The 15,081-nt window shown below is 43.6% G+C and overlaps 1 protein-coding gene across 5 annotated transcripts in view; it reads left to right on the forward strand.

The window, feature by feature from the left end:
- Positions 1-13,380: 13,380 nt before the first annotated feature.
- The window catches only part of SMOC1 (SPARC related modular calcium binding 1), a 135,518-nt gene continuing 133,817 nt past the window's right edge, over positions 13,381-15,081 (forward strand). For all 5 annotated transcript variants that reach the window (XM_090271056.1, XM_090271057.1, XM_090271059.1 and 2 more), the window contains exon 1: positions 13,381-13,715. In XM_090271056.1, coding sequence (XP_090127182.1) covers positions 13,617-13,715 — 99 coding nt within the window. In that variant the 5' untranslated portion in view covers positions 13,381-13,616. The remainder of the gene's footprint in view (positions 13,716-15,081) is intronic.

Genomic DNA, 15,081 nt, shown 5'->3' on the forward strand with positions numbered 1-15,081 from the left:
CTCTCACCTGCTGGAAATAGATGCAAGACTCCAGGGCAGGGCTCTCTGCTCCTTCCCCACTCCGCATCATCCATGCTTTGGTGCTAGTGACTTTCACATGGGGGAGGAGTTCTATCTGTCTCATAAGCCTTTCCATGGCTGAAAGTGACCAAGCTGTCAGGGTGGCCAGTACCAACTTCATGGGGAGTGTAAGCTCTAGGTGCCAAGTTCCCAGAATGGTACTTCTGCCTATGATCTGTAGTGAGGCGCACAGACAAAACAATGATGGTATCTTTTCTGTGATAGCTGAGGGAGGGGCCGCACTAGCTGAGCTGGTGAAGGAGTCCTCTAAGGTCAGAGGCGGAGTTTAGAGTTTGGGGGGCAGCTGAATCTCCTGATCTTGCTGCTGTTGTAGGTATTGAACTGTCTCAAGGGATGGTGTCTTCTCCCTACCCCCAGGCACACACAATCTTAGACCTCAGCCCCAAGGTCCCAGCTCTCCACGTGTCCATGGCCACTCACATAGCCACTCCCTGGGTGCAAAGAGCCCCAGGAGGGCTGTGAACCAGAAAGACCCCAGTCCTGCCACTGGGTCCCTCTCCCTCCTTAGTGACCAAATTCCTCTAAAGGAGTAAAGCTGCTTACAGCACAAAAAGGGGCTTGTTATACTCTTTTTCCCAGGACACTGATCCCTTTGGATCCTTCATTTACATGACAAAAGGGGACTCTAGTGACTCTTCTAAAATGAAGCCCATAAACTTTGAGGTGAGTTTCTGCACCTGCTTACACTCCAAGGTTCCTGGAAAAACTGAGCATTCTACTACAATCCATGATTTCAGTTATTACTCCAGGCAACTTTGCTTAGACTTTATTATCCCTATTTGGTAGAGGCAGCAATAGAAGGCAGAGAGGCTTGGACTGGAATCCAAGTCCCCCATCTCCCTGCCCAGGGCTATTTCTTAAATGAGATCAGACTGTCCTTCTGCCACCTACCAGGAGCCCATTTCAACTTTTTGTCAAATGGAGAGAGCATTTCTGATGGTTTTAGACAGCTCTTTGTTCTAATGACCTCTATAAGCATTATTTCTCCTAAACTGCAGTCTGCCACCATTAACTGGTTGCCTCACTGCTTGGTCTGCCGACGTCAGCCCACTTTTTTCTGTTCTGGGTTGACATAGTCGCAGTAGTATTGGCGAGGCCTCCAGGTAGAGCAAGAATAGCCCTACCAATGATTTTTCGGTGATGCAGCTGCATTATTGTGATGTGGTTTCATGTTGTGTCTTACTGCAGGTTTTTTGTTTTTTCTCCCTCTTTTTTTAAATGGCATATTCTAAAATAGGGAATTTCAGTGCAAGTAGGTGATTCAAGTAGGTGGAGGTGATTCAAGAAAACACAGCAAGGCAGTGGGAAAGTACAACAGGGAAGGGAGAAAAGGCAACTGTCCTTGGAGGAAATGTCCAAACCTGCAGAGAATTTTTATGAGTTTATGGGAGCCTAACTGACGACAATCGCTGGAAAGCAAAATGTCAACGACTGAGTAAATGCTCCGGAGATGAACAGTTTTGCAGCTTATTTAATACATTAGAAATAAAGAAGGAGCTGTAAGGAGGGTTATGGTGAAATCTATTGGTGGTCGCTTAAGGGGGTGAGAGAAAGCATGGCAGGGATCTCTAGGAATGGATAAAAAGTAAAAAGGAGAGACGCATACTTATTTTACACTGGTGAGTCCAAGACAGTTAATAGTTAACATTCACAGCACATAGAGATGGTATGAGGGGAACAAGATAACAGCAGGGTTTCTGTGGTCACCTGCTCTGGTGTTTTGGTTGTACCCTGAGGGGTCTGGAAAAGGCATTCCAAGGGTATGTTATCTTAGATACAAAAAGACAATAGACAGGCTTCCTTAAGGTAAAGATCCACCTTTGGCAAGGAAGCTATAGGTCTAGCACGTGACTACCTGCCAGGACTTGCTTTTAGTTAGTAATTTTAATGTTCAGACCACCCTGTGTGGTTACTTTTGGTCTCTGAATTTGTAAGCCCTGCCATGCAGACCTTTCCTGAACTTGTCAGGTTTAGTATGTGGCCCCTTTTTCGTTCATATAATAAGAGTTTATCAGTGCATTGGCTACTGTTGCGGGCAACTAGGGCCTAATCCGGCTGAGGACTCTGGAAGACTGTGGAACACACCTCCGAAGTGTCTTGTTGAGGGGTGGGGTAAGAAAGTTGGAACATTTATCAACCAATTTTGATTCCTCATTGGCTGAGGGTTGCTCCTAGGGGTATGACCTTCCAGGCACTTCCAGCCCTCAGCATAGGATGAGCAGGCAGGTACCCAGAGCCACAGGAAGCCCCTGGGCAGAAAGATGAGATGCTGGGGGTTTAAGAAGCTGCAAGGAAACTTGTGGGCTGAGGGATGTGGGTGGGTCTTGCCCTTTCTCCCAAATCCAGTAGATCAGTTGTATTAAGACCATTGGGCCCAATTTCAACTGACTTTTAAAAACACTTGGAATTTTTGTAAAACATTGATATTTCTTGACTTTTAAGATATCTTCCAAAGCACAAAGACAATATTTACTTACTTTTTAAAGATAGAATAAAACTCATTCTATCTGGCAGTTATAATATGAGTGTATTGGAACTCTTTTATAAATGTAAGATACAAGATCTCAGAGATCTTATTTTTTTATGTCTTGAAGCAGTTATTTTTGTCTTCCTAGGAATTATTTTATCATTACTCATCAATTATTCCCAACTATGCTGGGAAAGACTAAAATAATAAGAACACTGAAGAACGATGGAATTACCAAGAAAGATGAAGCACTAGTATAATAAATCATCAGTATTTTATCATCCTCCAGGTTTCTTAATTCATTGCCTAAAGTATTGTATCATTTTTCAAGAAGATATGAAAGAAAACTGGAGACACCATCTTTGTGGTCTGCTTTTAGTTTCATTTGATACAACTGAAAATTCTGAATTTTTCCTTTTCTACTTTAAAAGGCCACGAGAGGTAGAGGATGAGGTTTCATAATTATTGCATAAATCAGAGGATTAATGTAGCACTCTAGACTGTAAGCAAAAGATGATGGTGAAATTGGTTTTGCAAGAGAAATCTTAGCTTATGAATCTTTAGATAGTGATATCCTAGATGATTTTCAATAAATTAAAATGACGTTTTAAGGAAAAAGAGGAAATATGGTATTTTCATCTACTTAACCAGATGGACTTAATTATACAACATTTTATGACAAGAGCCTAAAACTTTCTGTTTTCCTAAAAAGACATATGGCAATATTCTTTAATCTTTTAGATTTTTTTAATTTAATACAGTTTTATTTTTCAAAATATACAGCTGGTGGGACCTGTTGTTCACGCATCTTCACCAGGAGCTGGGGTGTCCCCCTCTCCCCTTTGGTGTGTCTGGTGTGAATTACTTGAGCTCTGTATTTGAAACTAGTTTAAAAAGTCCTTTTCTAAGGAGCTTCTGAAGGGCTTCCCTGGCCAAGCAACTGGGGGTCTTCAGTCTCTCAGAGATAACAGCTGGGGTTCTAATAAGCCTGCAGCTGGGAACTTCCTTACAGGGTTTGTCATATATTGCTTTGTCAAACAAGACTAGGTTATTGGGTTCGTCCTGAACTTTGCCTTTGGATCACTTCTTCTTTTTGGCCTTGCCCCCAGATTTGTTCACTGGGACTTTGTCTTTCTTCACTGACTTTCCGGCATCTTTCTTCTTCTTCTTGTCCTTGGGTTGCAGAGTGAAACTCCAAGAGCAGCTGTTACTACTGCAGCCTTGCTGAGAAATGGGACCAAAAAATTAATCTTTTAGATTTTTGTGCACCAGAATGTATTTGAAGTGTTCTCTGACTGGACAAATGTTGAAGGCAGGTATAAATAAAAGGAGGAAATAGGTGATGTAGAAATAAAAATATGATTGGATTAAAGATTTTAAATTATGTCGATCAATCTGAAAATGAAAATGTTTAGCAATTATGGAGCAAAACAGATGGCCATACTCTCTTTTTTAAAAGTATATTTTATTGATTATGCTGTTACACTTGCCCCAATTTTTCTCCCTGTGCCCCCCTCCACTTCCCTCCAGCAATCCTCCTCTTAATTCATGTCCATGGGTTGTGTGTGTAAGTTCTTTGGTTTCTCCATTTTCTATACTGTTCTTAACACCTCCCTGTTTATTTTGTTCCTACCAATTACGCTTCTTAATCCCTGCACTATTTCCCCATTTCTCCCCCTTCCCCCTCCCAGCTGATAACCCTCAAAATTATTCCCATACCTATGATTCTATTCTTGTTCTGGTTGTTTGCTTAGTTTGTTTTTGTTTTTTAGATTCAGTTACTGATAGTTGTGAGTTTGTTGTCATTTTCATGTTCATAGTTTTGATCTTCTTATTTTTAAATAAGTCCCTTTAACATTTCATATGATAATGACTTGGTGATGATGAACTCCTTTAGCTTTACCTTGCCTGGGAAGCACTTTATCTGCCCTTGCATTCCAAATGATAGCTTTGTTGGATAGAGTAATCTAGGTTGTAACTCCTTGCTTTTCATCACTTTGAATACTTCTTGGCAGCTCCTCCCCTCCTGCAAAGTTTCTTTTGAGAAATCAGCTGACAGTCTTATGGGAACAGCTTTGTAGGCAACTCTTTTCTTTTCTCTTGCTGCTTTTAAGATTCTCTCTTTATCTTTAACCTTTGGCATTTAATTATGATGTATCCTGATGTGTCCTCTTTGTGTCTAGCTTGTTTGGGACTCTCTGTGCTTCCTGGACTTGTAGTCTATTTCTTTTGCCAAATTAGAGAAGTTTTCTTCATTAGTTTTTTAAATAAGTTTTGATTTCTTGCTTCTCCTCTTCTCCTTCTGGCACGCCTATGATTCAGATATTTGTATATTTTAAGTTGTCCCAGAGGTTCCTAAGCCTATCCTTGTTTTTTTTTTTTTTTTTCTTTTTCTTTTTTTCAATTCTCGTTTCTTCTTTCTGCTCTGGTTGATTGTTTATTTCTTTCTTTTGTTCTGAATTGTTGCTTTGAATCCCGGCTTCCTTCCCTTCACTGTTGGTTCTCTGTACATTTTTCTTTATTTCACTTTGTATAACCTTAATTTATTCTTCTTTTTTTCTTTTTGCCATACTCTATGAGTTCTCTGAGCATCCTGATCACCAGTGTTTTGGACTCTGCAACTGACAAGTTGGCTATCTCTGTTTTGTTTAGTTCTTTTTCTGGGGTTTTGTTCTGTTCTTTCATTCAGGACGTATTTCTTTGTCTCTTCAATTTGGCAGCCTCCCTGTGTTTATGTCTATGTATTAGGTAGAGCTGCTTTGACTCCCTGTCTTAGTAGTATGGTCTATGTGGCAATGGCACCTGTAAATTGTGTGGGGTGGATCTGTAGGTAATTGTCAGGGTAGGGACCACCCACTTCACTGCTTTGTGGCTGTGTTTGTCGTGAGGTGCTTGGAGAGGGGACAGTGGCACTGTCTGGCTTCTGGTGGTTCGCCCAGCACTTGCCCCATTTCCAGTCACTTCACCCACTTCCTGTATGTGATCAGCATGCTTCCAGTTGCTGCCCTGGGGTTTTTGTACATTTTAAGGCCATGTGGGCCCTTTAAGTGGTGAAAATCTGGCAGTTTCTTCTGCTGCCCCAACCCCCATTAGTTTTTACAGCCAGAAGTAATGGAGGTTTATCTTCCAGGTGCTAGAACCCTGAACCATAGGCTGTGTGGTCTGGCCTGGGGCTGGGGTCACTTGCTCACAGGGTATCCTTCCCAATTTTTATCCACCACACACGAATGTGGGACTGTTCGTTTTGTTGCTGCCACTGCCTGTCTGAGCCATACCACCTTCCCACCCCGTCTCTGCAACTCAGCCCCTCCTACTTATCTGGATGAATGTGGTTTCTTTAAATCATTAGTTGTTGGACTTCCATATCTAGCTTGATTTTCTGATGGTTCTGGTTGTTATTTGTTTTTGATGTCTGGTTGTAATTCTTTCTATGGTTGCATGAGAAGGCAAAATGTGTCTACCTACACCTCCATCTTGACCAGAAGTCCCCGGCCATACTCACTTCAACAAAATTGTGAGCCACGAAAGCCTTCAAAGGTATCATGCTTTTATGATGCACAGACAGACAGAAGAACCATAAGGAATGATAAGTCAGACTGATTAGAGATACATTTGAAATCTGGAATCACTATTTACATGATCAGTATGTTTCAGGTTCATGACATTTGATGAGCAGATGGTTTCAATCAAAGTTTATTGTCTGTTTCAGGTATATGTATTACTTTTAAAACTAGAAAAATATAAAATAAAAATTTGGTTTTATTATATTTAAATTCTTATTAACATCTCTAACAAAGTTATTTTTTACTATGTGCTGTAGTCAGCATCCAAGGTGGCTCCCACTGATCCCTGCCTCCAGGTATTTAACCTGTGTGTATTCTCCTTCCACATCATGCCAGGGCTGGTCTGTGTGATAAATAGAATATGGCAGAAGCAATGGTATGTCACTCTTGAGATTAGCTTATAGAAGACTATGGCTTCATCGTAGGCTCTCTTGTTGATTGCTTGCCCTGGGCGGCTGGAGGTGGGGAGCCAGTTATCCTGTTGTGAGGACCCATATGGAGAAGAACAGAGGTATCTGACCAACAGCCAACGAGGAGCTGAGGCCTGCTAACAAACATGTGGGTGAGACTGGAAGTGGGGCTTCCAGTCATAAACGATGGTAACCCTGGCTGATAGGCTGACTGCAGCTAGAGCTTGCTACATAACTTATGGGGTCCAGTGTGAAATAAAAATGGGGGTGGGCTCCTTCTCCAAAAATTATTAAAAATTCCAGACAGCAACGACAGAGGATTAAGCCAAATGTCCATGACTGCACAGGTTACTTGCCTCTGAGGCTGGCTCTGATTGCAACTTCAAGAGAGACTCTGAGACAGAACCACCCAGCTAAGCCATTCCCAGGTTCCTGACCCATACAAACTGTGATATAATGTTTGTTGTTCTAAGTTAAGTTTTTGGAGTAAATTGTCATGTGGCAATAGTTAATGAATACTCTATCCCTTTATTCTTACTTCTGTAAATTATATAAAATGAATTAAAAATATAAAAACATAAAATGAGACCATCAGACCCAGAGAATAGATAGTGATAACTATTTTTCTTGGGCTAATGAGGGTTAAAGGGGTAAGAGTGATCCAGTTAGTCACAAATTTAGTTCCTGCTCTCTCCTGCCTCAGTGCCTTTGCACATGCTATTTGCTATGCCCAGAATACTTTCTCCCTGCTCTTTGTTCAGGTTAAACATCATATTCTCAGGAAAGCTGACACTCCAGACTGAGTTAGCTATCTTTTTAATAACTCCAAAAATACACTGCACATCTTTGCAGTACTGTGGACACTTGTAATTAGTGAGTTATTAATAATTAGCTGCTTAATTCTCCCTTTGTTCTCACTCTATAGCCAGTGCCTAGTACAATGCTACACACACAGGTGAGATGCAATGAAATTTGATTGACTGGTTTGTCTCTGTGTCAACGGATTAGAACCAAGTGGTGATGATTTGTAATGGAATCTTAAACCCTAGACTGAATAAGGTCCTTGTAACAATGCTTTCAGTGAAGTACTCAACTATGGTGGTTATGTGCCTGAAGACATGGAGAAGGCTCCTTGCCTTGTGGGCACCAATGTAAACAATACAAACCAATGAAGCCCACAAATGAAAATTAAAGCAGATGGGTGGGGAAAATTCATACACATGATAATAAGAGTTAACCTTCAGTAATATACAAAATATCATGTGCAAAAATAGCATATGCTTCTGACTCTTTAATAGATTTAAGAGGATGCCAAAACTTTTCATGTGCATGCAAAAGTTAAGGACCACCCTTGGTAAGGGTGAACTTTGTGTTTAAGCCTCTGTCCTTCATCTGCATAATGGGACTAATATTACTGACCACATGAGTAGGCCTGAGGATATGAGATCACACAGGGAAAGTACTTAGCAAAAAGTTCATCTCTTAGTAGCATAAGGTAGATTGGGTTCAAATTCTGAGTCTGCTACTTGTTTCTGGATAGGTGAGTTATATAGCCTCCCAAAGTCTCAGTTTCTTTCTTAGAAAATGGGGACAATAACAGCACCTCCCTCATAGAATAAATGCCAGAGTGTGTTTAAGATCTGTGTATTTGGCATTTGCTAAGCTGTCCTAGTTATTACTACTGTTATTAATAATTCTGAAAGCAGGTCAGAGAAAAGTAACCCAGTGAAAAGACAGATTCCCCTCTAGGTGGAAAAGGGAGGGAAAGAAATAGAAACAAATGAATACAGATGATTGGCAAGAATATTTTCACAAAGATGTGCATCATTCCAGGTGATCATGATTGATGGCTGGTCTCTTTAAGGGGCTTCTGTCTTGCCACCCTGGCACCACGTGGCTTGAACTGCATCCTAGTATGTTCTCGGTTCCTCCCACTTGAAGGTGTCTAAGAGGGAAATACCAGAAGCAAATTTTTGTGGCATCAATAGTTTGGGTAAAAATAGAACTGTCATGTGATCAGCAATTCTGCTTCTGGTATTTATCTGAAGAAAACCAAAACACTAACTTGAAAAGATATCTGTGCCCATGTTTATTGCAGCATTATTTACAATAGTCAAGATGTGGAAACTACCTAAGTGTCCATTGATGGGTGCATGGATAAAATAAATATGGCAATAAAAAATAAGGAGGTCTTGTCATTTGTAACAACATGGATGGAACTTGAGAGCATTATGCTAAGTGAAATAAGTCAGAGAGAGAGAGAGAGAGAGAGAGAGAGAGAGAGAGAGAGAGAGAGAGAGAGAGAGAAATGCAGTATGATTTCACTGATATGTAGAATCTAAAAACAAAAAAAAATAGAGCAGATTGGTGATTGCCGAAAGTGGGGGGTGGTAATGGGCAAATGGGTGAAGGGGATCAAAAGCTACAAACTTTCAAATAAGTCCTGGGATGTAATGTACAGCATGGTGACTTCAAGTTAATAATACTCTATTGCATATTTGGAATTTGCTAAGAGAGTAGATCTTAAAAGTTCTCATCACAAGAAAAACATTGTAACTATGAGGTGACAGATGTTAACTAGACTTGTTGTGGTAATTATTTCACAATATATACAAATATCAAATCATTATGTTGTACACCTTGGGCTAATACATGTACTATGTCAATTACATCTAAAAAAGAGTCTGAGTGTCTAGCCCAAAAATCATGAATAGTTTTGAGTGTGAGGGAGCTGGACATGCAGAGCTAGAGGGAAGCCAGACCTGACTCCATTGCGTTGTCCATGGTTCTTTCATTTGGCAGCTCAAGCTGTCAAATGCTGAGAGCCCCTACTGTTAGCTGTTCACAGTATTTTATTCTTCCTTAGTTACATAAACCCTGATTTTTAGCTGGACACCTTTCGCCATCTCAAGCTAATACTCTTTTTTTTCAGCTTTCTTTGTAGGTAGATGTAGTCATATGATGACATTCTAGCCAATAGATAAAATGAAATGTGACTTCTGGGAAGTGTCCTTAAAGATGGAAGCATGTTCTTCTTTTACCCTTTTTCCTCCCTGTTGATTGGAAAACAGGTGTGATGGCTAAAGCTTGAGCAGCCATCTTGGACCACATGGCAGAAGCTGTTTATTAAGAATGGCAGAGCAATACTAGAAGGACCCGAGGTTAGAAGGAGCTACCCTGTACGTTGAAGGGAGTTTGTTTACAAAAGAGAGAAATAAGCTTCTAAATTCTTTAAGTCACTGTAGTTATTTTTGTCATGCGTATTTTGCATTCTTACTGAGGTATAATTGACAAATAAAATAGTGAGATATTTAAGGTGTATGACATGATGGTTTGATATATGTACACATTGTGAAAGGATTCCTCCACTGAGCTAATTAACACATCCATCACCTTACATATTTACCTCTGTGTGTGTGTGTGTATGTGCGTGAGTTGCAATGTATATTTAAAATTTAAGGACTGACTTGGTAAGGTTAACTTCTGTGGATCAATCTCATCTGCTTAATTGGACTAATAATACCTGCTCCAGCCCAGTGTTAAGTGTTACTGGAAGTTTGTCATAAATCCAGAAACAGAACCCAGGATCCTTGGTATCCCAGGCTTCTGAGCTCAGTAGTTTATTTGAAAAGAGTTCTGGGCATTAGACAAAACTCACCTTTTTCTGTTAATAGTTTTTGTCACAAGTGAAGCAAATGTAAATCAAGCTATATTTATATTATAGAAGCAACTTTCTCCAAAGCCCCATTTCAGATCTACCTTCTTCATGAGACCTTCCCTGCCCATGAGGTCTATAGTGCGTCCTTGTTCTCTGAGTCCCTAAAACACATCTCAGCCTTTGCTCTCAAATATAGTCTCCAAATATGTGTCTGCTCTGTATCTTAGATTGTAACCTCCCAGAGGGCAGGGTGTGCATCCAAAGATCCCTCATAATGACGAACATGTGCTGGACACAGAGGAGATGTATCAAAGTGCTTGTTAAAATGAATGGCAAGGTTTTATTCTGAATATGAGACAAGGCAAGCTTCCTTTGGATTATACAGAAACACAGATTTATTTGAAATGGGCATTCCTGGCTAGCACTAAATATTTGAGGCCCTTAAACCTCAATATAAGATACAGAGTATTGTTTTTCTTCTATTGAAATATCCCCTTGCAAATAGAAGTCTCACAGGACCAGGAGTATGGCTGAGGCTGGACAGACCACATGCCCGATAGCTAGATTTATTTATAAGCCTGGTCTCCAGGGAAAGAAGGAACTTGTCAATTTCACTCTTTGCTTGGATCAGAAGATTGAGTCTGGCAGAGAGACGCTGTTTGAGACTAATAGTTCCCTGGAATTTCTACCCTTCTTTGGACTTGGGAGGATTTGGGAGAAGAAAATGCATCATTTGAATGATGGCCATGGTTACGACAGGCCCCGCATGCCAACCAGAGGGAAAGAAAATACTTGCTGAGCAGAGTAACTGGAAAGCAGTTGCTCATGTTTTAAACTAGGCTACATAGTTGAAATCCAGAATAATGTAGACTTTTGGACCAGCAAGCACTTGGAAATAAGCTTTCTGGCTGGAAAGCAGCATGTGGTGTTATGGATGGAAAGGACTATTGCAATGCCTTTTCCCTGGGCATTTGGTGCTGCCAGAGACTGGGGGCCCATCTCAAGCATATTGACTTACTCCAACAGATTTCTCAATAATTCCAGCAACAGAAAGGAGCTGATCAGCTTGATGGGGGTGCATGTAACCAGGTGGCCGAGTCAGGACAAACCTGTTAGGCTGTCGAGACCAGTGGTAACATTTCCATCCTGCTGAGCCCTTTGTGGGTAAACACTTAGGTGGGCATGTGGGAACTGATGTAAGTGCTGCATGAGGTACAGTAGTACTGGACAAGTGTCACAAGTCCAGCTGGGCAAATTCCCAGGATGCCAGATCACAAGGGCTGTTTCCAGGAAGGGCTGACCCTTGCTGTTTTCATGTGCTTCCCTTGGAGCTCAGTGAAGCTCAGAAGTCTCAGTTCCCTTGCACGCCACTGAATAAATTCCCAAGGAGCACACAGGGAATGTCTAATCCCATGGCATTTAAGATGGGGCATCATGGTCATCACAGAGTTAGATTCTGAAAACCTGGGCTTGAATCTTGAATGTCATTTACGAGCCAGATGAGGCCAGGCAAGTCACAATCTCATGGAGTATTCATTGACTTCCTGCAAAGTTGAATCTATCTACTACTTGCCAGATGGTGATATTTATAACTTAACCATTCTAAGGGCTTTACATACTCCATCTTTTAAAAAATCTTGACAACAGCTCATGAGATGGATGGTATTTTTATCCCTATTTTACAGAGAGGAAAGTTGGATTCCAGACAAGTAAAGTGACTTGTGCAAGGTTCTACCACTAGGTGGCAGACCCAGGATTTGAACCCATCTTGCCTAGCTCCAGAGAGTAAGTCTGGCCACTGCACTGCTTCCCAGCAGAGGAAGCTAGACAATTCTTTGAGGTGCTGGGGAGAGCTGAAGGCTTTTAAGCAGGGAGTGCTGCCTTTAGATTTGGTCTTTGGAAGAATGATTGGCTACAAAGAGGAGGCTGGATGGGGTGGGCATGGGAAGTGGGCCAAACTGAATACAGGAATTGGGTGGGAAACTTGTTTATACAATCCAGGAGGCAAATCGTTGGGGAGCAGAGTTAACCTTTGTCTGGGCTTTGCAGGCCCAGACAAGGAGAAGTTAAGCGCTGGTCCTGCTTCTAGTCTGGATGGAGAAAAGAATTTTTCCTCATGAAGCGGGTGGTCCATACTAACAGGAGTAAACTCTTAAGGGTTGTATTCTACACAAGAAGAGAAACTATGGTTCTCTTGGGTGAATTCAGTGGAATGCCTTGCCCTGGTTTTGAGGCCAGGTGATGCTGTGGCTATTCCCAAGAGGGTCCTCTGGGGACCACCCTGGTCAAAGCCTTCCAACATCCAACTGGACCCTTTGCTGCACTGTCCTATCCAAGTGGGTCGGGCACTCTTCTGACCCATTTCTGAGGTCTTTGCACCCACAGATGCCCTCTCCTACACCAGGAGACCAGGGCCCCTTTGACCCCCTCTCCCGTGACTCCTGGGCCATGGAAAGGTTGCCTCTTGGCCCTCCAGTTCAAGGCAGGGATCCAGAATGCCTGGATTCCAATCCCAGACCCACTACAAATCCATAAGTGGGCCATTACCCTACACCCCCAGTGGGCAGATACTCAACAGTGCCTCACCTAATTTCTTCAACACCTGTCCTTGGGCAACCGCTATAGGACTTGGGTGTCACCCTCTGGAAGCTTCTTTGAAAGAAGTGAATGTGTCCACTTACTCTCTACTCCCAAGGCCAGTAAACAGCCTGCCCAGTAGGGGTCATATGGTGACTTCCCAGTTTTTGGCGTTGAAACGGCGGGTAAACAGATTTCTCAGCGCCTCTGCTCCCCAGTACTGTCATCAGAAAAGTGGGGCTTAGGAATGTTTTCCCTGTCCATTGGGCTGTTGTGACAACTCAAGTACTCGTGCTGAAACCTATACATGCTTAAGGCATTGTAATGAGCTGGGTAGGCATTTTGGACGGTTAAGGCTGCTGCAGCTCTCAGGCTTCTTCAAGCAGAAGAGTGGACAGGAAGTTCCTCTTGATCCCCATTTCTCCCCGGGCCCACTCGGCTGAGTAACCGGTGTCTCTCCTCTGTGGGGTTGACCGCGAGCCGCCCCTCTTTTCTCTCTCCCATTGGCTTTCACCTGCCAGAGGGGCGGCTGCTACGGGTCTCTCGATCCGTCAATCAGGACGGGCTCCGCCCCGCTCCTCTCAGGGGTTTATAACGGGAATTCCCATGGCCCGGGCTCTGGCGTCCAACCTGCTGCCGCCGGGACCCGGCCCAGCCGAGCTGACTGCTGCGCGCGCGGAGCACACGCTCGCACTCCAGCTCCCTCCTTCCCGGTTCATGACCGTGCGCTCTGCCCGCAGCCTCCGCCGTCCCGCGCTGCATCTCCGCTGCCAGGGCCCCCGAGGGAAGGAAGGCAGCAAGGCAGGCGCTGCGGTGCGCCCGGCTGAGCCCGCGACCCCGGCCCGCAGCCCGCTGGCACCATGCTGCCCACGCGCTGCGCCCGCCTGCTCACACCCCACTTGCTGCTCGTGTTGGTGCAGCTGTCTGCGGCTGGCGGCCACCGCACCACGGGCCCCCGGGTAAGTGCGCCCCCAGCCGCGCCCCCACCTGCGGAGGGAGACCAAGGTCGCTAGCCCTCACTCATCCTTGGGGACTGAGGGAAGGGGGGGAGGAAGGTGTCAGACCTTGTGTGTCCCCCATAACACCCCAACACACATATTACCCAGTCTCCTGTAGGCTTCTTGGTGAAGTTGCTGAAATAAAATTTCTCCCATTGTCTGTCCTCCACCCCCAATCCTTTCTTGCAGCACCAACTCTGCTAACCCTTCCTCTCCCCAAAACCCTGAGCTGTCACAGGGGGTTTTCTTTCTCAATCTCTTCTCCCAGGGCATTTTTCTCCAAGACCCTTAGAAGTGCCTCCTGCGTCCAAGAGGCTCGCTCTTCACTCAAGTAGAGCTGCCCCGTGGTCTCACACTGCGCCCGCTCTCGGAGCGCTGGTGTTCTTGGCAGGCGGCGGGGGGCAGCTCTGCCTCCAGAGTTTTAAGTTACCCGAGAGAGCCACACAAGGATCTTGTGTTGTTGTTATTTTAAAAAGCGATCGCTGCTCGTAAAACCCACAGCAGATAATTTTAATGCTCCCTCCTGCTGGGCACAGCCCTGGAGGAGGCTAGAGGTGGAGGGCTGTAGCGAGGTGGTGGAACAGAGCTGCTCAGAGTGCAAGGGTCTCTCCCCCTGGGTTCTGGGCTGGGAGCTTGGACTACTTGTTGAACCTTGGTCCGATTGGAGTTTCTGAAAGATACAAAATGTGCCAATTCTGTGCACAAGACAGACTGTCCGTGGCATTGTAAACTCTCCTGAAACTGACAACATTGTGTCCATTTCTAGTCTAGATTATTGCTTCCCAAAATTGGTCTAATGGAGAATTCCACTGTCTTATAATTGTACTACTATTAAACCACTTTGTTGTTCATTTAATCAGACAATCTCTGACCAAGAATTAGCTTATGTCAGGGCAGTCGCCTCTCATGGTAGCTGCTTGCCTCAACCTGCATCATGGGAGTCCATGAAATAGCTAGGATCTTTGTAAAAACAAGGTTGACTCCTTAACCAAAGTATGCTTTCTTGGATACCTTGGGCCTACCCCTCATTACCACCTGTTCAGATTGCAGGTTCTTTCTTCATAGCTCTTATGAGAATCGTCTTTATAGCTGTCGTGTGGGGAGCAAAAGCCTTGCAAAGTTTGACGAGCTTTAATGACTGGCCAGATGCTGGCTGATTACATCCGAGCCCAGCTATCACTGTGAGATCAGATTTGCAGCCACTTAGGAAAGAAAAGTGTTTGTCCCCGTGTTGGGCTGGCCTTTGCTTTTATGACCAGATGTGCAACAGCAGCAGTTAAAGTGCCGCAGATTAGATCCAGGGCGTGTCATAAATCCTCGACAGCAG

Source organism: Furipterus horrens, unplaced genomic scaffold (genome assembly GCF_987537825.1).
Source record: "Furipterus horrens unplaced genomic scaffold, mFurHor1.1.pri manual_scaffold_3, whole genome shotgun sequence".
NCBI lineage: Eukaryota > Metazoa > Chordata > Mammalia > Chiroptera > Furipteridae > Furipterus > Furipterus horrens.